The 22,538-nt window shown below is 40.9% G+C and overlaps 1 protein-coding gene across 8 annotated transcripts in view; it reads right to left on the bottom strand.

Moving 5' to 3' along the window:
- Window positions 1–22,538, bottom strand: part of rapgef2b (Rap guanine nucleotide exchange factor 2b) — an 81,016-nt gene that overhangs the window by 49,513 nt on the left and 8,965 nt on the right. For all 8 annotated transcript variants that reach the window (XM_028415418.1, XM_028415419.1, XM_028415424.1 and 5 more), the window contains exons 2-4: window positions 8,956–9,026; window positions 6,943–6,999; window positions 241–324 (exon numbers count right to left, since the gene is read on the bottom strand). In XM_028415418.1, coding sequence (XP_028271219.1) covers window positions 241–324; window positions 6,943–6,999; window positions 8,956–9,026 — 212 coding nt within the window. The remainder of the gene's footprint in view (window positions 1–240; window positions 325–6,942; window positions 7,000–8,955; window positions 9,027–22,538) is intronic.

The following is a 22,538-nucleotide window of genomic DNA, read 5'->3' as shown; positions in this document are numbered from 1 at the left end:
GCAAAAGCAATCGCTCATGTTTACTCCTGTGGATAAGACCCAGTAGATAAGAGTGAAAACTTTTTTTCGAGAGCAAACAAATTAAAGTTGGTTCTTTTTTTCTTTTTACCAGTGCTGGATTAGCTTTTTATTATCACCCTTTGTTGATGTTCTAAATGGGCCTGGAGGTGAGGACGCTGCTTGCATGTTGTGGCCAAAATCAAGCCTTCAAAGAACATCCAAAATGGCTGACGATCTTACCTGCTTCTGGGCAGGAACATGGACTCTTTGATGAAAACGGAGCCGGACAACAGGATGTACCAGCAGCTTCCAATGTCGTCAGGGCTGGAAGAGACAAAAAGAAAATGGTTTTATTTTGACTGAAAGGGCCCAAAACATAAGTATTATAGACAGTGAAATGAGGAGGGATATCAATTTGATCAATACATTTTTGTAGCTATATTTCTGCTAAAATACTGAATAGACACTTATTAAGGCTTCTCAGGTGTGAACAGTTAAAAGAATAACTAGTGCTCTACAATAATGAACTGAACACATTTTTATTGACCAAGCAATGAATCTAAAAATCTAGAAATGTGCTCAGCCATTTTCTCTATTTGTTGTTTTTGTGCTGATCAGCAATTAAAGACTGCTCACTGTGCCAAATGACTTACAAAAACACAGAGAGAAAGCAAGAGATATAAGAATGCTGGAGGAAGAGAGAGAGAACTATGAATGAACTGAGGACTCATTTCTCCTCCGCCCACACCCTTGGCCCCGCTGAAACACACAGACAAGGAAATTGGGCATCTTAGACAAAGTAAACTCAGACTGACCCCTGGAAGATGCAGCTGGCTGTCAAGTCCTTACAACATGACTGGTAAACAAACGCAGACACTTTCTTGGGCAAATGTATTTTAAATTGCAGCAGACACGTCTTTTTTTCAGAATTTTGTGTCTTTACTTGTGAATCATAAGTCTTAATAAGGAACATCAAAGATTCTCCAGATGAGTATTTGCCTGCAGATAAACAACTCCCTAAATATAATTCTCAGAAACTAAATCGGGACTGTCACTGTTTATAAAACATGCTGGCATCTTTGAAAGGATCTTTAAAATCCATCAGTTTGGTTCCCTTTCTGATCTTGCTTATACTTGGGCCTTCTCAGTTAGCACAAGGATTGCAGAGAGATAATCCCACCAGGCTAAATCATGCATGCTCTGTACATGCAGGATTATCGAAGAGGCTGCGCGTGTTAAATCACAGAGGATGTAAACAAATGCTAAGGAGATGAATAAAAATGTTAATGTTAATTTTATCTATTTGCAACCGTCCAAAGAGCTCAAAAGGTCAAATGCAACATGTGCAACTGCTGTGTAGGGTCAGTGCAAATATCACGGCGGAAGAAGCTGCTTCCCTTCACAACTTACAGTGGGAGCTGCTGTTAGTAACTCCAACGTGATTTTATTGTAGACACTGCAGATGTGATTCAAGTAACTTGAAATGTTCACATTTGTGAAAGCCCTTTTCTATCAAATATGTCACCTCTGACAGTAAAAAAGGAAGTAAACATGAAGTACAGGAAGTATCCACATGACATGTAACACTGATACCATCTTTCTCCGGTGCTGGGAACTTGACATAAACGCTGAAGTTTCGGCATTGCTGGACAAAAATAGGCATGCCAGTAACCAAAACCTGCTTCCATTTCCGCAACTGACTACACTGACAGACAAAACATGCATCTTTTAAGGTAAAATGTCAAATATGCATGATCAAGGATGAATGGTCTGCACACATTTCTCTGACTTACATTGGTACTATGACTAAAATGTTTTGCAGTTATCCATTCACACACTCATCCACCACTGAAGCAGCGCAAGATGCTGTCTACAGAATTCTAGGGGTTGCACTGATGACCTGCTCTGCCTATCAGCCCAGGTACAATCTCATGTTACATTATGTGGGAGTTAGATAACAGGAATCATTCCCATTACCTCTTAGAGATGAGATAACTGACATGTATGTGCAGTAGATATAGTTAAAACTGCAGCAGCAAGAGGTTTAGCTTAAAATGCTCTACTGAAATCAGGAAGGCAACAGTATCTACTATGTTATTCATTAACATGTTACATCTTGTTTATTCTCAACTGGAATCAAACCAAAGTGAAAAAACAGCCTCCTATTGATCATACTGTTTGAGGTAAACTAAGGTAACCAGCTGCCTTCACATTTATTTCTACTACAAGACAGTGGATAAGTGTATTTTCCAAATCTGTCCAAACAGCAGCAACTTATAAATACTTGAATGAAGGTTTCTCCACTTGTTAATTTACCTGTTAATGCTTTCAAACTTCAGCTTATCTGAAGACAGAACATCAGCTCATATCAAACCTTGCACCTGACGGCGCTCTGGTGTTAATAAGTGTGCAGGGAGTGATTACCGTGGAGCATTTTTGCCTAGTCTAAGTGAGACTTTTTAATTGAAACCAGATGGAGAAAGGGAAAAGAAAATCAATGACCAGTCACACATCAGCAAAGTGGGACTGGTTTTTGCTTACAGAATGGTAAAGGATGGGTGCTCTTATTATACACCTGCTCACACACAGAGAGATACATTCACACTCTCCATCACTGTGCTGACTGAGTTTTTTTTTTTTTTTAAATCACCGAGAACAAAGTCTCTCCCCTCCTTCCACCTCCTCCCTCTACTCTCCACACTTTTCCTTGAAGAACTAATGAGGCTGTCGACAGCACACCCTACTGACACAGACCAAAATCTCCCTCTCGCTCCTTCCAAAAGCATCCCCACTCTTTGAGCTCCGAGTGCCTCCCTGAAGACTCGTTCCACGCTTCTATGGGTTCTCTCTGCATTTGGGAACAACACGACGAAAATGATCAATTATTAATTGTGGGTACGCAGATGTACCAAGCGAAGGAAAGCACCTCACACAGTTGAGGAGGAGGAAAAGATTCAAGACTTAAAAAGAAAAAAAGAAAAGAGAGAAATAAGACTCTTATGTGCCACGACAGCTTGACTGAACTGGGTCACGCATACTAGAGGAGATAGTCAAACGCTAAACATCATCCACCAAACACCCTACAGGGAAGCCTTGAACAGTGGGGAATCGGGTTATATGAGTGCCATGGAGGTGGTGGCAGGGCCACATTTACGAGGGAGGTCTGATTAGAGCAGGACGCCTTTCATGAAATGAGGTTTGATTCTTATAAAACGTTTCATTCAATAGTGAAAATTTCCTTTTTAAAATGTGGAAATGAATCCAATTTTGTACTTAGAAAAATTACTACATTTTTAAAATGAACAAGATGTTGTCATTTTCCTTGTCAGGATTTAATAGTGTTCTGTTATGAGACCTAGGATTCTGAGTAAAAAAAAAAGAAATTCACATTTAGTATCGATTTAAATGACTTAAAAGTATCATTACTAATTCCTAAATTTATGAAACTGAAAACACAATATGTACCCGTGCTATTTGAACAGGCCAAAATATGAGAAAGACCAGTGACGAGGTGAATTCATTCACACGTCTTTTAATTAAAATGATGCAAAATAATGGTTGCTTTCGTAACATATAGCATCACTTAAGGTTTGTGTGTACTGACATGCTGCATTTAGGGGCCCAGACCAAACAAGCAGCTATGGCCATTCTGAGTTGTTATTGTTATGTTGCTTTCACCATGAAATGCCTCATTGCCACAAAAGTGTGGCGACAATATTATGAAACGAGCATTCACGCTGTCCAACAAACAACCCTAAAAAAAGGCTTCAGGGAGTGGGTGTGAGACGGCAGAGAGTCTACTGGCTAAACAAAAAAAAAAGTATTTCACATAAGGCAAAATCTTTTTTCCATTTGAGACAAAATGAAACTTGCGTTGGAGAAGTGTCATTTTTTCCAATATAAAAAGCAGCTCTACCAAATGACTAATGTCTCCCTGTCAGTGCCACACGTACTATACAGTGGGTGCTGGAATGTATAATTATGTAAGCAAACTGGTCATTGTGATGTGATGAGTTTTTCAGTGTGGCAGTGAGTTTCTCTGGTTCGATGCAGTCGGCGAAAGGCAAGCAGCTTCGTGTTGACACGGGGAACAGGAGCTGTATGACGGGGGCAACTTTCCGACAGCTGCAGCCACTGAACCTCAGCCAGGGGTTAAAATATCGGTCAGCAAACTGTTCTTCCTCAGCATTGTCGTAATTTATTAACATAGATCTTATCTTCTTTTTCAGGCACACAGTTTGGCAAATAATTTGACATTTTTTAGTGTTCTTGACACAACTAAGACAAATTAATACTGTACATTAAGGTGCTGTTTCCATAGAAGGTCAAGGCAGCCCCAATTAACAGTTTTTCATCATCTCAGTTTTTAGAATTAAAACCTGTTACAAAATAGAAAACGTTCACCTTGAATAGTGGCTGATGGATTAGTGAAGCCTTATTTCTGATTTCAATGTTAATGTCATATTTTAACTTGTTTATTATCAGTTTGAAACTCCCTGATCTCTAAAATGGTACAAAATTGCAAACTTGCACAGTTTTAGGTAGACCACACAAACCACAGCGGGTCAAAGGTCAAGAGTTGCATTAAAAGAGCTGACATGGAGGAGGTCAAAGGCCAACCAGAAGGTGCTAACCCTCTCCAACCAGCCAATGTGCCAGGTCAGCCTCCATCTCAAGAGGGTTTAGCTCTATAATCTCTGGGTGGTAAATCCTGAGAGGTTCAGCCTTTTGCAGAATGGGAAGTTTTCATGTGATAGTGAGTGTGTGTGTGTGTGTGTGTGTGTATCTAGAGCCTCAGGCAGGCAATATGAGTGCTTTTATAACTATTATCCCTTATCCTCCTATCATTACTCCAGGTTTGCCAACAGCGATGGACAGCCTCACAGAGTCGGCATATTATGGGTCACTAGTGAATTTTATCCAGCATCATTAAGTAACTGCCGGCATAATAATTATAATTACTGACCGAGTTCTATGTCAAACCTTAGGTCAAGAGAAAAAGGTCATGCAGCTGCCCAAAAAAAGAGAACGTCACCAGTCTCCAATAAAAAAACAAATCTATTAATCAATTAACAGAAAATCAATAGGAAACTATACTAGTAACTGTTTAAATCAGTAATCCCAGCTGCTAGGCTGGGAGGAATGGATGTTTTAGTTTGTCTTTAAAGACACATCCTCAGGCTTTAGTAATTTTTTTTAATGGGCTGCACTACAAGCCGTTTTCATCTCAATATACAAAGCACACAACTTAGAGACACGATCACAATTTAATTCCCCCATTGACTTTTAGAGTCCTCATTCCGAAGCATATTATTGCCAATGCTATAAACAGATGAGGGCATAAAGATAGGCTGTTAAAAGCGTGTGTTTTCTAAAGAGCAGGCTGATTAAGATCCTGCAGAGGAAGGAACTGATCCTCCACCGTTTCATTTCCAGCTCCTGTCGGTGATAGTCTTGACTTGATTTTTATAGGTTAACACATACACACATACATGGTGCAAACAAACAGCTGTGCTGCAACCAGGAACAATGTCACGTATAGCGTATACACTTGTGGGAAATGAAATGAGCCAATAAACCACAAAGAAAATAGCCTGCTGTGTTTCTGTGCTTTAGCTCAGGGCTAAATCAGCCAAGTATATAAAACCAGCGTAATCTGAAAATGCTCTTTACATGTGAAACTGCTGTCAAGACATCTGACCACACTGAGACACTAAACACAAGGAAAGCATTCAGTCTCTTCAGAGAGATGACCATCATCACTGCCTTTAAACATCATCATCTTCTCATTGACTGCTGGATTTTCACTTCAGCTCGCTTTATGACTTATAAACAACAAACACTTTTGCTTTCTGAGGTGGTTTATTTGTCGAATATCAGCTGGTAAAACGTGTGTTCTGTACATTTACTATACACAGGATGTTTCAGCGTAAAGAAGGCTAGAGCATTTTATTGTCAAGGGAATGTGTTTTAACAAGAGACCCATGCCAATTTAAAGAAGCAACCAATTGACGTGTTGACGTATTAATCTGCACCACACATGTTTTACAAGGGGAAATGCTTTATGTTTAAATAAAATGTCGATTTGTTTTGACTAGGTTATATGCTGGTATGTGTTTTTGGGTAACTGATGTAGGGGTTCTGAGCTAATCCTGCTGAAACTGGAGTCTATGATGTGACCATCACTTAATCTGCATTCCTATTGTTTAATCAACCCCCACAACGGCAAGTGGGCTTCTAATGAGATGTTGGCTCTTCCACATAACCCCACCCCCCCCTTCCCAACACACACATCTGCATCCACATTTACATCTACACACACACAGGGGACCATCGGAAGGTAGAAAAGGGGACAATGCACTCCTCTCTGTCCCCTCGGGACGTTGACAGAGTTAATTAACTGTCTTAATTCTCACCATGGGTGTGCGAAGGACGTCAACATGTGACAACAGTCAAACACTGAGCATGTGTGGCAGCCTTTTAAAAGGGATCTAAACACACTTATGAGCTGTCAATGCTGTTTTCAGATCAGATGAAGCCTCCACAAACCATAGCTCAAAGGAGGAAGTGTATGAGCACATACAGTGACAAGCTAAATGAAGGTCATGCTTATTGAGTCAGGATCAAATTTGCATGTGTAAAGGCTGTTTTTTTCATTGGTTGTGCTTCTGAGTAATTGTGTGTGACACTGAAACCCACACAAACAGTCGTTCATAAGGGCTTCTGTGCTTCACAGACATTTGTTTTTACTCCACCAGGTTGTTCTGCTGTGTGCAGCAGGAATGTTTCAGGTCATCAATAACTCAGTCTGAGTTAAAGGCTGAAAGGACAGAATGTGTTGTGATCACACACACAAATGAAACATTGTCCCGGTGGCTGTGTTCATGGTGGTGGTTGTGATGTAATGCATTTTACAGTGGACCCAGACATGGAGGTACTTACTAGTACAGCACTTCATTGGCCTCGTGTCTTTCATAACGCACCGTCTCGCACATTATTCTGCAGAAAGGAGAGGGCAGAGGAAGGACAAAGTCTCAGTAAACAATACAGACCAATCAAATCATCTTCACATACTGAACACAATAAAAGAAATATATTGTAGTCTCCTGGAGTCACATGTGGCCACCATTATTGACAGGCTGTGAACATGCTGTTGATAAACAAGAGGTACAGAATGCAGGTGTTGGCTATATTGTGTAGCATTTTGTAACACATATGTCCATATGTTTATTCAAATGCAAATATGGCACATCACAAGAAATGTATTTTTTGGATCTTCCACACGTCGTCACTCCTTTAAAATTTAAAAAGTATATTAAAATTCTCTTTCTAAGTCATAATCAGGAGCTTGCCATGCTGAATTTGTTTAGATTGTGTACAAAAGTTGTACCTTAGTCTGCAGGAAAATTGATCATCCCACCAAAGGTTAGTTGTGCTTTTGAAGCCATGTTGTAATTGTGTTGGACTGCTAAGCAGTAAATTGAAATTGAGTTTAAATTGTGAACTAAACTGATAGTATTATCATTTTTCAACTTTTTTGGTATAATGGGTTATTTTTATACTCACAAGGGTAAGTGATAAGTCTTAGATCTAGGGGTCAAACTGTGAAAAAGTTATGCACCTCAGACTTTTCTCAGAAGCCTTTAAAAAGGACAAGTGAACCTCGACTTAACGGGCAGGAAACCGTAGTAAACAGTGAATGATCGGAACACAGAAGACTTCAAAAATAGCTGGGAGCGGACGGCATGTTGTAGCCCTTTAGCACAAGGACAAAAACAAAAAACAATCCAAACAAAAAAAAAACAAGAACCCCAGAAGAAAAACAACACATCCCTCCCAGACAGAAATTCATAGAAAAAAAAACTATAACATAATCCCATAGTTAGTGGGATTTCTAGCTGGCTGGGAGCTTTTTTTTTTTTTTTCTAAGAGAAAGGTTTGTGGAACTGAAGTTGGCAGGAGTGGCGGCTTGGTCTGTGGGACCACGGGGACATTCCTCAGGATCCAAACAGGGAGGAGGGAGCAGGGTTGCTGATGGGTGGGAGGCCTCTGAGGGGTCACACAGAGGAATGTTCCAGCTCGTGGGTCATGTACTGCTACATTGTTCCCTCGCCAGTATAATCCACATGTATGCACACAAGGCATGCTGGGAACAGACTTTTGACATGCAGTGTTTGGAAAGTCTATGTCAGGCGGAAAAAAACAGAAGGCTAATGTGGTGACAGAGCAACAAAACACAAAGTCATGTATGAAGAGCAGAACGAGGGTTCTCATCACTTTACATTTTTACACAATCAATCAGTTACCAATGATATAACACATGTGCCTAACAGATTTGTAGGATGAAAACATCCTTTTGCAATTGTGAATTTGTTTGTTTGCACAATTATGTTAAGGCTCAGCATACTAGGATGGCATTTAAAAAAAGATATCTTGCTTACTGTTACACCTCTGCACACCTGGCTGGTTGCTGTGTAAAGGCCAATTCATGCTTTCTGTGTCCATGGTCAGCTGCAGCTGCTGCAACTTACACATGCTTCAGTACATACTGCAGGGAAGTATCTTCCTTTCTTTCTTTTTTTATTGATCTGAAGACATTATTTGCACCTGAAACTTTGGTTTTAGGTGTTCCACAAAACATGAAAATGTCCTTTTATATCACTCTCAGTGAGCTCTGTATTTAGATTTCTTTTGACTTTTTCAGAATAAATACTTCCAGCCAGCGGGTGGTTAGGGGGCAGAGTCGCTGCTAGATTAGAAAACCAGATGAAATTCATCCGTGTTTAGCCGACGGCGCGGTGTTAATTTTCCACTTCTGACTGGAACAGTTATAGAACACACTCACACTGAGGTGTTGCCCCTGTGTTTTAATTTGCATTTGAAATTCACATCATTAGAATATCAGGCTCTAAGTTATGTTAATTCAGCACCCAGGGAATGTGTGCAGACACTCACCTCAGCTGATGCTCCCGCAGGTTGGACAAGGCCTCCATCCCATGGAGATAAGAGTAGACGATCTCCAGGTCCTGAGGAAGAGCAGAGGTGTTGTCAGACACAGATGACAAAGGTCAAAAGGAGGCATTCAGTTACTGGGTTTTAATTAGAGCAGAAACGTTAAGTCTATTGATCAGCCAGGCGATGAAGGGAAACACTATTTTAAATCTCTTTAGCTGATTATCACAGTCTCATTCTGTGAGTCGAATAAACGAATGACGTAGTTAAGTTACAAATATGTATTCCTATCAGGAACTTAAAATGCTGCTCATTCATGGGGCAGTGGACAAACTGCTCTTCACACAACAGAAGATTGAACATTGAAATAGACGAAATAAAGGAGCTCCACTGCACAACCATAAACTCCCCATTCAATTACTTCATCAAGTGACCCAGTGAGTGACTCTCAGATTGTCTGGCCTGAATCCAAGTCAGAGGTGAAACAAAGTGGCCCTCTCTGGGAGCTGGCAGCCCGCACAGCCACTCCGCTGTCTACTGGTGCACACTGGGGCACTGACTGTGTGTTTGTGTGTTTGTGGTGCAACGCCGGTCGAAGCTACTGGGAAGCCTTTGTCGACGGCGACTGGAGGTAGATGTGGCGACAGCAGAGTGGAGGGACAACAGAGAGGCTTGTGTTAGGACCCCGTCGAGCACACAACTACACACATTTAAAAAAAAAAAAAAAAAAAACACCACACAGAATGGACACCCTGTCTTTGGGTTATGTTTCTGAGCGCAACAATCATGAGCTTATTTAAATTTTTATGAAACATTGACCACAAAGGATGAATGTTTGTGTCAGTGGAGAAGAGGAGGTGTCAGAAGACCCGCAGTTTTATGGCCCTTTGTATGGAGTATTTGTGAAAAATACAGAAAACTATTCCTAAGTTTTGATTTTGCATAATGCAAGCAGTTTTGATTAAAAAATACCCACATGACAACTAACAGGGGAAGTTTGACAAAAAAAACTTCTTCACATGACCAAAAAAATAAAACAAACCAGCATCTAGCAGAGAGAAAAACACCCATGATGCTCTGCTGTTTACTCAGTATTCAAGTGAAAGGTTAATTTCAAAGATAAGATCGAAGCAAGGCATCTGGACTTCTCTACGTATTATGACCTGGATGACTGAGAATCTTCATCAACACGTTAGTTTCAAAGGTTTCTATTAAATCAATAGTCAGAAATAGTGTAGGTCTTAAATTATTAATATTCAGACTGTGGTATAAAGCTTCACAACTGGGTGCTGGCACATTCAAAACAACCTCAGAAGGAATCTTCCATTGTCCTCAGGGCTTAAGTGTCTGTGGTCAGAAAACAGGAGCGACAACAGACAACAGAGGCCATGTTCAGACACCTACTGCCACCTACTGGATAATAAGGGAACTATAGCTCGGATCCCCTTTTTAGAGACATTAATTGACAACATTCAAATCGAAATGAACAACAATTAAGGCCAAGTACACATATTTAACATTAGTCTGAAAATTAGTGGGTTCTGTGTGCATATATGCAACTTTGTGAACTCCAACTCCTCTTTCACAAACCCCTCTGCAAAATTATACCTGAAAGCACTACTAAGAAAAGTACTCACAGAGTCATTAAAATAATTTATACTATATCTTTAGCTTTACACAAAAATGTACCTCAGCTGGGTGTTAAGTTGCAAAATAAGGTGACAGATCATGTGGTAATGACAGATGCTGTGGACCTGAGGTCAAAAGCACAAACTATGTAAGTGCAACATTATTACTGTACATCTGTAAACTGAATCTTATGCACTTATTATTATGTACTTAATATGAGTGGAGAAAACAAATGTATTCATTTATGTGATTCTAGAAGTGGGAAAAAAATGTTTAAAAAAAAAACAACCTGTAACAAAGACTTATTATTTTTTAGGTTAAAAAGAAGTACAGTGCTCTATTTTCCAAACAGAAAGTCACCAGTAGGTGGCAGCATTGTGGGCTTTTCCCTCCCTGTCCGCAGTGACATCACAGTGAATAAAAACAGTCCACTGAAATGCAGTCTCACAGGGAGAAATATGCAGAACCATCAATTGTGGCTTGAGTCTCAAATATTTCAGATTGACTGTATGGAAAGAATGTAAAGGACCCCATCTTTTCCACTCCCTGGGCCTTACATTTTCCGGTGTGATTTTCTTTCTCATGTTACACAGAATTAAACAATAACACCTCGAAGTACATGGAGAAAGGAAACATTAAATCCAACACAAGCATCATGTTTTTAAAAGGGGGCTTCCGTGCTTTTTATTTGGATTCATTTGCTTTATTTTGCATTTAAAAACAAAAGACCCTGCACAGACTTCAGTTATTATAAAAACTGATTTTTATGCTTGTGCATCTTAGAGCCAGGATCAAAAACTTAGGGTGTTTGGTCTATGCTTTTAACATCACTTAGGTGATGCTGGCTTTATGTTCACTCAAATCTTTTGCTTTTAAGAGCAGGATCAACAATGTCCTATAAAACAGAGGCAGGAAGGAAAAGAGTGGTGGGTAGCAGAAAGTAGGACATGCTGATGAATGCAGCAACCAGCCAAAATTCTGCTCATTGTGTGTGTGTTGAATAAAGACAAAGCTAGTCCAGTTTTTTTTTTTAAACTGCTGGCAGCTCAAAACTCCCAGGCTAGCACTAGTTAATCCCTCCCCCTTCCTTTTACAATCTAATCCTTCCAGGAACACAGGTGGCCCCCACAAGAGGAAAAACATACCAAGATGCTGTTGTTGATAAAACCTTTGGGGGTTACTTCCAACCTGCTGGCACATAGCGGTCGCATACTGCCAGTCAAGCCACTGTGTAAACTTCCCCATGCAACATGTCGTCATTTTACACCTCTGTTTGTAAGACAGATGGTAGCAGTGCAATGCAGTCAGACAAGTGAAGGCATTTCCTCTCAAGGATACAAATTAAACAATAGCAGGCCTTGTCTTCCCTTTGTGAGGCCTGAGAACACACACACACACACACACACACACACACACACACACACACACACACACACACACAGTGACCAAGCACCCTCCATTTTTCCACCCCTTATGTTAGGCCCCAGAGGGAGAGGGTGCAGTGTCGGGCCTGCAGCCAGCCTGTTAAGTGGCAAAGCATTCAATGGGCAATGCGAGGTCAAGGAAGTTGTGGTGTTTTTCCTGCATTGTGTACATTTCGATTTAGCAGAATTCACACAACCTAAGGCTGCAGAGAAAACAAATACAGTGAAAAGATACCACTGCAGAGACATATCAGTGACATAAACAGATTAAAGCATTGTTTGTTTTGTGAGAAGTTTCTGCACTGAAACCTGAAACACCTCATAGTGGAAAAGGGATGTCATTGAGACTAGAAAAGCTGTGGTGCCAGAGCATACCAGAGAATGATTAAAAAAAATAAACTCAAATTATTTAGTAGGAACAAAAATATCCTCTTTATGTCCATTCACTTAACATAAGCCTAGTCGATTGCTTTTTAAAAGTGTGTGCTGATTGACTAATAGATCTATCCAACAACCTTTTAAAGACTCATTTTTAAATGTAACTCTGCAGCCGTCTGTACTGTGATTCATTCTGATTAATTCTACAGCTCTCGGTCAACCTTAAACTGTGGTTTTGAGAAGGCCGCTGCTTTTCTTATCGCTCAACACCATAGTGTCTGTTTGACAGATAGGGAGCTTTTCCTCTGGTCGGGCTCTTTCACTGAAGTACAAATGGTCAATCCACTTATTCATTTGGCTCTGGCTGAGAGCAGATAGCAGGCCTCTGCATTCATCTATCACCCACTGCAGACAAACATCAAAGAAAAGCACATTTCACAAACAATGGGACACTGTATGAGAGATAAAAAAAGGGGGATCCAGGTAAGGAGGTGAAGGACGTTTCTGATGACCCCAGTATCAATAAGGATGCTCAGATACCAGTTTTCGACATGTTGTTCAAACCATAAAAAAAGCTATTTTTAAATTTTACAGCCAACATATTGTATCTTCAATCAAATGTGGCCTGAAACTGCAGACAAATGATTCAAGATTTCACACTGTGTAGGCTACTTATAGTGCTGTAACTTGTACAATAAAAAGATAGACCAGCTAATGAGTGTCAAGGGACTAGGGGCAGCAAACTGCAGGTAGTTATGTTATGTTTTTATATCCTGTAGGGAATGCCCAATTAAATGTTGCAAAGCCATAAAACCCACACGTTGGCTGGTTTAGTGATGCGCTGGCCTCACTGAGTCACCCAGCAGAGTAAATCAATGATCGTGTCTCCTTTGCCGACAACATTAACGTCTCCAGCTGTCTGCACAAGTGCTCACAAGCCAGCCTCTTACAAATGCACATAATGGTCTAGCAAATCCTACTTCAATCATGTTTGTTTTTGTCTGGCTAAGCAGCATAACATCAAGTTTTTTAAGGTGTTTAATCTGGGGCTTTTCTGTGGCCTGATTAGCGTCCTAACCTGTGAGGTCCCGTGTTCAGTTGTCATAAACTTATGGTGCACGTTGCTACTTTAACAGCAGGTATTTCTGGATCTAACAGTTTAACTCTTATCATTTTTGATTCCTCTGGCACATTTTCCCCACAACAACACAACCGCTATTTGTCTTTTTTTTGCTGCATTTATAATTTTGGTTTGTCTGCAAAAGCCTAACAATAGTGAGAAATATCACCAGGCATGATACTGCTATTGCACAAGTAAAGGCAGGGAGTCTGTCTGCCAACTCTACAGCTATTCTTATCAAACCAAAGTAGAGGAACAGAGAGAGGCAGTGTGAGAGAAAGAGAGACCAGGGTGGCCGCCTACTGAGAGGCATATGCACTTCTGTCAGCACTGCCAGGCATCTTGTAAAGACGTTGTCTGAATGAATTTTCACAGCGAGTAACATCTCACTGGCAAACTGTGAAATTTGGTAAATTGCGATCATTCCTTCTGTGTCAGGGTGGCGGTCGGAGGAGCTGAAACCTGAAAAACAGCAGGAGCAGAACGACTGACTTTTCATCATCATACCACTTTGATTAGTTTTGAGTCTTCCTTGTCTCTAACTCAATGGAAAAGATGACAAGAAGAGAAAAGCTCTGAAAAAGTGCAGAAAATTTTAACTTAATTTTTAAACTACAATAGTGAGGGGTTGTCATTTCTTTTTATAAATAAAAGACTGAATTCAAAAACTCAAGCTGCATCTTTCTACCAGCTCATTACAGCATCCCTGTCTAAGATGCTTACAACCTTGATCCCTGGCAGTCAAAGAAGGAATGGCCGTTCTAATTGTAGCACTTTGTGCTGGGAGGATTTGTTGTCGTTCTGTTTCAAAAAATAGCTGTGAAAAGCACAAATTAATCCCCTACGACTTGGGAGCAAGGACGACCTAGTTTTATAACAATTGCTCATTTGTCACTGCGGGGTGAGCTTCTCACTCCATACCTTCACCCTCTGAACTTAACCGTGGCCGCTTCAAGGTAGGAAATCAAACAACTCGAATGCAGTATGCAAACACAGCTCATTAGTGCTGCACACAGGGACTGTCATGGAGGAAATCTATTGTTAATTAATGTCTCAACTATGAAACTGGACATTGCACTTTCTATAGTCCTCCCATGGCAGGCAGAAAACGAGGCACATTGGAATGTAATTATATGCATTTTCCTGTTCTTAGAAAATATTTGTGCACCTGAACACCGTGTAACGATGTCCATACCATTCCTTTGAAGTTATGACCTCTTGCAGGTTTGCTTTTCTGTGCCAACGACCCCTCATTCAGGGAAGCATCACTATTCCTGGATCCTGTTACTGTGACAGCACAGGGGCCATCTCGTGTGTCAGGCCAGGGTGAGGCTTGCATTCTTCAGATGACACTGGCAAGATGTCTCAGTGTCTACACCACACTAACCAACATATAGACACACACACACACACACACACACTAGGTGGAAAGAGGCCAACTCGGCCATACCTCCCACCCCCTGCTGCCCACAAAGCTATAGAAGGCAGTATATATGCATACCAAATGGAGGAGCCATCTGGGTCAACTATTTGTGCCATGAATCTGGTGCCCTAACGAAACACAGGGGTTGCAGCTAACCAGTAATGTAGCTTTGCATGCCTATAATATGACTCAAGAAGAGAGACTGAAATGCTTTGTGAGTATACTGTGCCTGAAACAGATGACCTCATAAAGAAACTCAAAAGTAGAAAATGCTGTTTGAAACCCAGTGGGGCAGACTGAAGCCTGTGCCTTGGAAAATGTGCGCCACATTTTATAAAAAGACAGATATAACATATTGTCAAACATTAACAACCTGTGTTCGCTCAGGTGATGCGTGAGAAAATACTCCTACAAACAGAGTTTTTTATTTTTAAGACGACTGTTATTCCAACACAATCCAAGGATGTTGTTCAGGTCTTTCCTGGCTTCATTAGTTAAAATGTCATTTCAATTAAAAACGTGCACAAAGGCTGTAAATTCTTCTGTGCCTTTACCAAATGTTCCCACATTGGACGTTAACAAGGCTTTGCATAAAGTGAAATGTCAAACCTGTCAATGTCTGGTCATCAGATAAAGAGCAGGTCTGCATCAGAGACTGAATAATGAGTTGGACGGAGCTGCTGTATGAGGAGATAAACAGCTTGTAGCAGCGTAAGTAAGTAAACAGACCACTGGTGGTCAGACAGCCAGTGTTGAAGGTTGGAGGGTCATGTTGCCTACAGTGCAGTATCTGCTAATGGCAATATATTGCATTATATTGTCTGCTCAGCACAAACGCTGCAGCATGTCTGTGTCAGTGTGCCAAGTGGGACTGAGGAGGACCGCCTCCCTGAAGCAGACAAAACAGCAGCGCTGGCAGTTTATTCCAAAATGTGCACAACATTCATCATACACCTCAGGGCAGCAGTACGATGCTCCGATGGGTGACACAGTCCATCTTCGTTTGTGTTAATGTCTGCGTGTGTGTTGCATGTGTGTATTCCCTGGCCTTTGTTTGTACATTCCCCTGTGTTAACAGGGTGGCCGGCAGCTGTCCTTGAATCTCTATTGACAGAGAGTGTGGGATCTGCTGGGTATTTTTATCCATTAGCCTGTGTGAGAGAGCAGGTGGAGGCTTTGTGGGCTACAACAAGGTCACACAGTGACGAGCGACGTCGTCTCGCTATCTCTGACTGGGCCAATCGCTGAGGTCTCAGTGCCTATTTTGCAAAGACACAGCATGTGATGATAGCGAAAGGCGTCAGTGGCAGAACAGAAGAGCTCGCTGTTTTAAACATGATACCGACTCCAGGTTAAAAAAAAAAAAATCAACCTCACAAAAATCTCAAAGATCTGTATATAAAAGCAGCTTTGTCTTTATATTATAGATTATAAGCAGAATAATAACTATAAACACATTTTACATTGGAGCAAAAATTGTAAATTGTCCTTCAAGTTTTGCCACTATAACCACATGAAACCCCTGTGCCACCTGAATGAAGTTGGCACATACTACACAAAGCTAATCAGCAGTCGTATTAACTTTAAGCACTTGGTGTTAACTCAACAGGTTAAGCTAGCTGAGCACACGGTTCTCATCTTCTTCCTCTCTGCTTCGGTTGCTGAATTAAGCACTGCACAACCAATTACACTTCCTCTGCCACCTGTTTGAGACACTCTGTTTGTCTACAGGAAGGCGTCTAATACACCTTGACGTCCTCCACTTCCAGTTTTACACAGGCCTGAATGTAATTTATTACTCCTCCAAATGCTGGTGGGGAGGTGGTTCAAGTGGCCAGTGGAGCAGAACAACTCCGTAGTCACAGAGAAAATTTAAAAGCACTTGGGAGCTGCTGTTTATTTCCCACTGTGGCCAGGCAGCTGGTGGACATGGTGACTGGCTGGAACAGGAATCAGAGAGGCATGTGAATGAGCTTAACAGCACCTACTTGAGCTGCCTGCCTGTATAATGCCCTGAAGAACTAAAATGCCCTCAAGTCTCTTGATGCATACTAATCAGATGCAGGCTGAAGTGTAGAAGTAGTAGCAGTAGCAGTAGCAGTTGTGTTGCAAAAATTGTGTTCGTCATTGAAATCCCATGTTGGCATTAAACATGTCAAACTGAAGGCTTACGGGTAGAGCTGACCTCTCCAACCCATCTGTTTTGATCAGCGCTACAGCCAGCAGACACAGATGTGGGTTTGGAAGTGAGAATGTGTGAGCGTCTTCAGCCCTCTGAAAATAGATCTATGCAGCCAAACCTGCAGCATCCTCTTCCAAAGATAAAGATCATGTTCTATAAACAATGAGCTTAGATATCCCTTTAGCACGTTGAAATCCTGTATATCTTGCAGTGTTAAGAATGCATAGATAATGACTTATAGCTGGGGCTGTCTCACTCAGACAGCTGCACGATATCACTGCTACAAAACAAAATGTATACCAACACTTTAGAAATTATACAAGAAGTTACATAGAACGTCATTATGGAGTTACACCTTACAGACAAACTTATTCCACCTACTTAAAGCTTCTCTTCCATTTACTTGGTTGCCATGGTGACAAGTCATTATCACAGGAAGGTGTGCAGCTGATGCCAATTAATTCAAATCTACTTGCAAACAATAAATATTTGGTTTCTCCAAGTTGCAACATAGAAAAGATTATGTATGCAAAAGCTGAGCAAAGAGGCTGAACTGCATTGTTCACAGTACAAGTAGAGAACATTTCCCTTACAGATCTTAAATCAGTAAGGGAACTGCACAAGGTGAGAAAGTTTAACTTCTTGCTACGAGGCACCACACTGATTACTAATTCAGAAGCTGCAGCAAACACTACTGGACAAAACACTGCACTGCTGTCTTTATGTCAGAATGACCTTTCCCTGCATAAATCTAGTGTTTTAATGTTCTCCACACAGTGTTAGCCAAGCCACTCTGATACAAGATCCCACTGCTACCTAATTAGCACTGAATGTTGTTTGCTGACTCAGTTACACTCTTTAATACCAGAGTACTGCCACACAGAGACATGAGTCAAAGCTATCATCAGCTTCACAAGAATAAACTGAATGCTAAAGCACATGAGCAGATACATTTTTTCATCTTCTTGAAGTGGCAACAACAAAAACAATGTTCGTTTCAGTGGGGACCTGAACGAGGGGCAATAACAAGCTAATAAGAGAGGTGGGCGCGTTTGTGCTCGTAGCATGATAACAGATTGAACAATGTGTGTGTTGTTTGACCTGTGTGGATTCTGCGCTAGTGGAGTAGCTTTTCCACTTTTCTGCATTCACTACACACACTTCAAAATTCTGACCAATCACACAAATTTCTCGGACACAAAAGTTCTGCTCAGACGATGCGTCGAGAACAAGCTGCGAGACCTCCATGTACTCATGGAGTATGTAACAGCCTTAAAGGTAGGGTAGGAGATTTCATTCTGATGCACTTTTTGTTAAATTAGTGTAACTTCTCTTTACAATCCGATAGCAACCAATTAGTTCGGCAGTTCCGTTTAAAACCGAAGAATATTAATCATCTGTGGAAGCTATTAAATGCTAAAAACATCAGCCAATCCTCCGGGTGGACCCTGCGCGGTGTATTGGCTGGTTGTCACTCTCTTCCTGCTCTGCGCGCATCAGAGAGGTACGTGCATGATGGCCGAAGTCACAGACTGGTTGGGAGGCGTGGCTTCGGGGTGAGCTCTGAGAGAAAGGGGCGTGTGTTTACTTTCAAAATCTGGCTGACTCTCACTGAGTTTTCAAAATTTCCTACCCTACCTTTAAGAGTTGAAAGTGAAACACCTGCTCAGCTATAACTAGTTTGGAACTCATTCAACTGCTTGAATATTTTGCAAACCTATGCAGCTGTGTCACTTCTTGAGAACAAAAAAAAATGAACAAATGTTCACAGTGTGTGTTGCATTGTAGGATCCACCTTGAGGAAATCCTGAGGTGAAAAGTTCAGCTTTTCTTTTCTTGCTAATTCCACTTCTACTTCTCCTTCCAAAGAGGAAGGCATCAGTTTAGAACCTGTTTCTCCAGCTGGTTGCCACTTTACATAACTTGAAATGAAAATCACCCTTTAGACCACAAGTCCAGATATCACAGGAAAAAAAACAGCCTCGGGTCTGCAGCCTGTTGCTGCTTCGACCACAACTTCCCTCACAGTCAACCACTGTACTCATCTATAACACAGCATGAGCAAACACACACAGGATCCACTGTAGATCTGCTCAATTAATGCGTTTCTTTTAAAAAGCTGTAAAAAAAAATGTAGACCTGTAACTATTGATGGAAAATTAAGCTGTATTTGGACAGATAAGGTTATTTTCTAAGTAAAATATATCATTTGTTTTCGGTTCAAAGTGTACTTTCTTTGTTATAACCCCAGAATGAACAAAAAGAATCAGAATAAAGGTCATTTAATATCTGTTTAATAATAAAGACTTAAGAGTACTAAGTATATTATTTAAAGCCTTTTCTAACAACAACAATGGCTCAGTGTGGATTTGACAGTGGCCTGAGACCAATACTGGACACAAAGGGATCTCTCAGCTCTGTCACTGAACCTCATCGTAGCAAGTCCATAACTGGGAACAAAGAGAACTGTCCAGCCAAATGAAACCAGGCCCATCTCGCTCAAACAAAGGGCTCAAAGAGGTGCAGTGCAATCATCACAAAGTTACGCAACATCGCATAAAGATCAATTCATGAGAGCTCAAAGCAAAAACAAGAAGAAAAGGGAACGGTGGATGGAGATGTGCTTTCATCTCTGTGGAGCAAATGGCTTGCTTGGTGGCCTAAATGATCCAGAAAACGCTTGGTTCCAGCTTCTCCCCAACCCCCCCTTTTTTCTGTCCAATTAACAGAAGCCAAAGACTGGAGGAGAGTTGCTAATGAAATCCCCCAGAGCGCCACAATGGGAGAAAAATAACACTCGTTCCCAACTGGCTTGGTTCAATACTTTGCTGTGACTGCATCCATTTGGTTTCCAAAACTGTAGACCCATTATTCCCAAACCTCCCCCTGGTGCATTTAAAATATTTATGGAATTCAATAATCAATCTTTTACATCTCTGCTGCGCTCTCCTATGGCCTTCTGCATAATGTAATTCTAGCATTGCAATGCTACTCTGTCTGCTGGTTGCTAGGGAACAACCAGAGAAACTCTTTCTCCCAAGTAGAACGGCTTTCACACAAGCCAGATTTCTCATTTCGGGCCCCCGAGGCCACAAACACTCCCTGGTCACCGGAGGGACATTGGAGTTTGTTTGTAAGAAATCTCAAGTGAAACCCCATGTACTGTTAAGAGCATGACTTGTTTTTTGTTGCCTTGACATAATGAAAAGATGTTTTTTTTTAAACCAACACCCATGTACAAGAAAGATTACATTTTCTTCTCTTTTAGCACATGGGTGGAGACATGCCAAGAGATAAATGCTGTATACTGTCAAACACAAGTGCTCCTTAGTGCATAAGGACAAATCAAGATTTGACACATGAACAGCGTGACATTTTTCAGCAATCTCACCTAAATAAACAAGACTTGTTTTGCAATGTTGGCAATCTGATGCACTAAACTCTGAATTACCAGTGGTCTCATGCTTGGAACATTTCCAGAAGGTCTCCAGGCTGCAGGATTATCAGCGCATGAACAGCATGTTCCCTCTGAGCTGGGAACGAGCCAGCAGCATTGCCTTTGTTAGTAGGGAGACGACATTGTCATCTATGTTCTTTCATGGTTTGCCATCACAATGGAGTGGAAGGGGTCTAGCGCCTGCCTGTGTAAGGTGTGACTCCTTTCCTTTTTATCTCAAAGGCAGTGATTGTCACACTGTAAACCTTCAATGCAAAGGTGACAATGACTGTGTTGATTCTGAGAGCCGGTGGGAAATCAGCAACAATTTGGTTAATGGATGCTGATCGTTTATCTGGTGAGGTGCCAGTTAAGGTCACAACAAAGCGATAAGGAGAGGAACACTTAAACACATAATGCCAACATTTTTCTCCAGTGTGTGCACAACAGAGCAATTCATCAGGATGAATACCTAGGATGTTGCACTACTCAGGTACTAACTGCTGTCGTCTTGCATATTGGTGCACCGAGCTCACTTATTAAGTCTTGAATGGAAGCTTCCTGTTTACAGGAGTTGCCTTATGATCCCACCCAAGGCCTTTCACTTCACTCGGACAAAAATAGGCCTCAGCTCCAGACAGACGGGGATTTCAGGCTATATCCTGAGGATGTTTTACAAAAGAAACATGGCAGACCATTGTGATCCTTTGAGACTTCTATCACAAGTTATGGTTTTCCTTTTACTGGGCCTAAGGTAGTAAAAGTAACTGCAGACGTTCTTTCCCCATTTTGTTTTGCAATGCCATTTTCATTTCATGTTAACCGTTTCGACAGCATTAACAAACCCTTATTTAACATTCTAATAACAGTAGTGTTTTAAACCTTACAACCACCATCTTGTGAAGCATAGTTTGCAGGGATAAAAACAAAACAGTGTGCATCTTTTTCTGCACACAACAAGGTATTCATAAATACAATACAATATATAAAATAACATCACATCTAAGATCAAGTGAATGTAATGTTTCAAAACAAAACATCATGCTGTACCTGCCCTTTTTCAACATATTTTTAAGACTAATTATTTTTCTCCTACTTCAATTCAGAGTCTTTTTTTATTGCCTGCTTTATAAATGTAGACTAGAAGCCTTTGTTTAAGTCTGCCTGGCATGTGCACAACTGGTACAGTTGAACTAAAACATATATTTCCAGTGCAGCGATGTTATAATTGGTGTGATTTTAACCATTTTTGACAAGCACAAGCTGGCTGTAACAGGGAGTCATTGTGTTGGGTCTGCACTGTGCTCTCTGGTGGATTCAAAGCACCCGAGCCTATAGAGATGCATGCATGAATGGCCTGCATCTTTTCCTCCAATTATAAATCAAATACAGTCTTCATTTAACCCAATAATAACATAGCCACAGGCAGTCTGACCTACACAGGCAGGCAGTGCGACAAAGCTATCACATGGGAACACTGTCGCATTCTGTGCAACAACAAGACAACAAGGACGGAAAGAAACTTTCAAATTACATTCGTTAAAAAACTCCAGTCCAACTCTTGTAATTTCTTTAAACAATCTCATCAATCTTATGCGTCAGCCCAGTCAAACTCACTTGTAATGCTCCATCAATGACTGTCAAAACTATTAGTGAGAAAACAAATAGGACCCAAGAACAACCAAACCCTCTGAATGTCATTCAGGTCAATGTGACACTTTCTGAGGTATAGGCCGTACTTTTCCTATGCCCGACACATAACTGGATTTCTTCCTTACAGAACTTAAATGGGATTAAAATAATCCTCTAGAGTATATAAAACTGGATTTTGTGTCCACTAGACACATTTTACTTGCCATCTGAAATGACCAATTAAAGAATATTTGTCAGATGAAAAGTGAACTTAAATACGCAGTATTTACGCATAAGCACAGGTTGTATTTAAAGCCATATGTGTATTGTTTTCCATGAGCCCACAGGTGTTACTAATATTG

Source organism: Parambassis ranga, chromosome 10 (genome assembly GCF_900634625.1).
Source record: "Parambassis ranga chromosome 10, fParRan2.1, whole genome shotgun sequence".
NCBI lineage: Eukaryota > Metazoa > Chordata > Actinopteri > Ambassidae > Parambassis > Parambassis ranga.
Note: the sequence above shows the minus strand (reverse complement) of the source record. Positions and strands in the feature narration are given on the sequence as shown.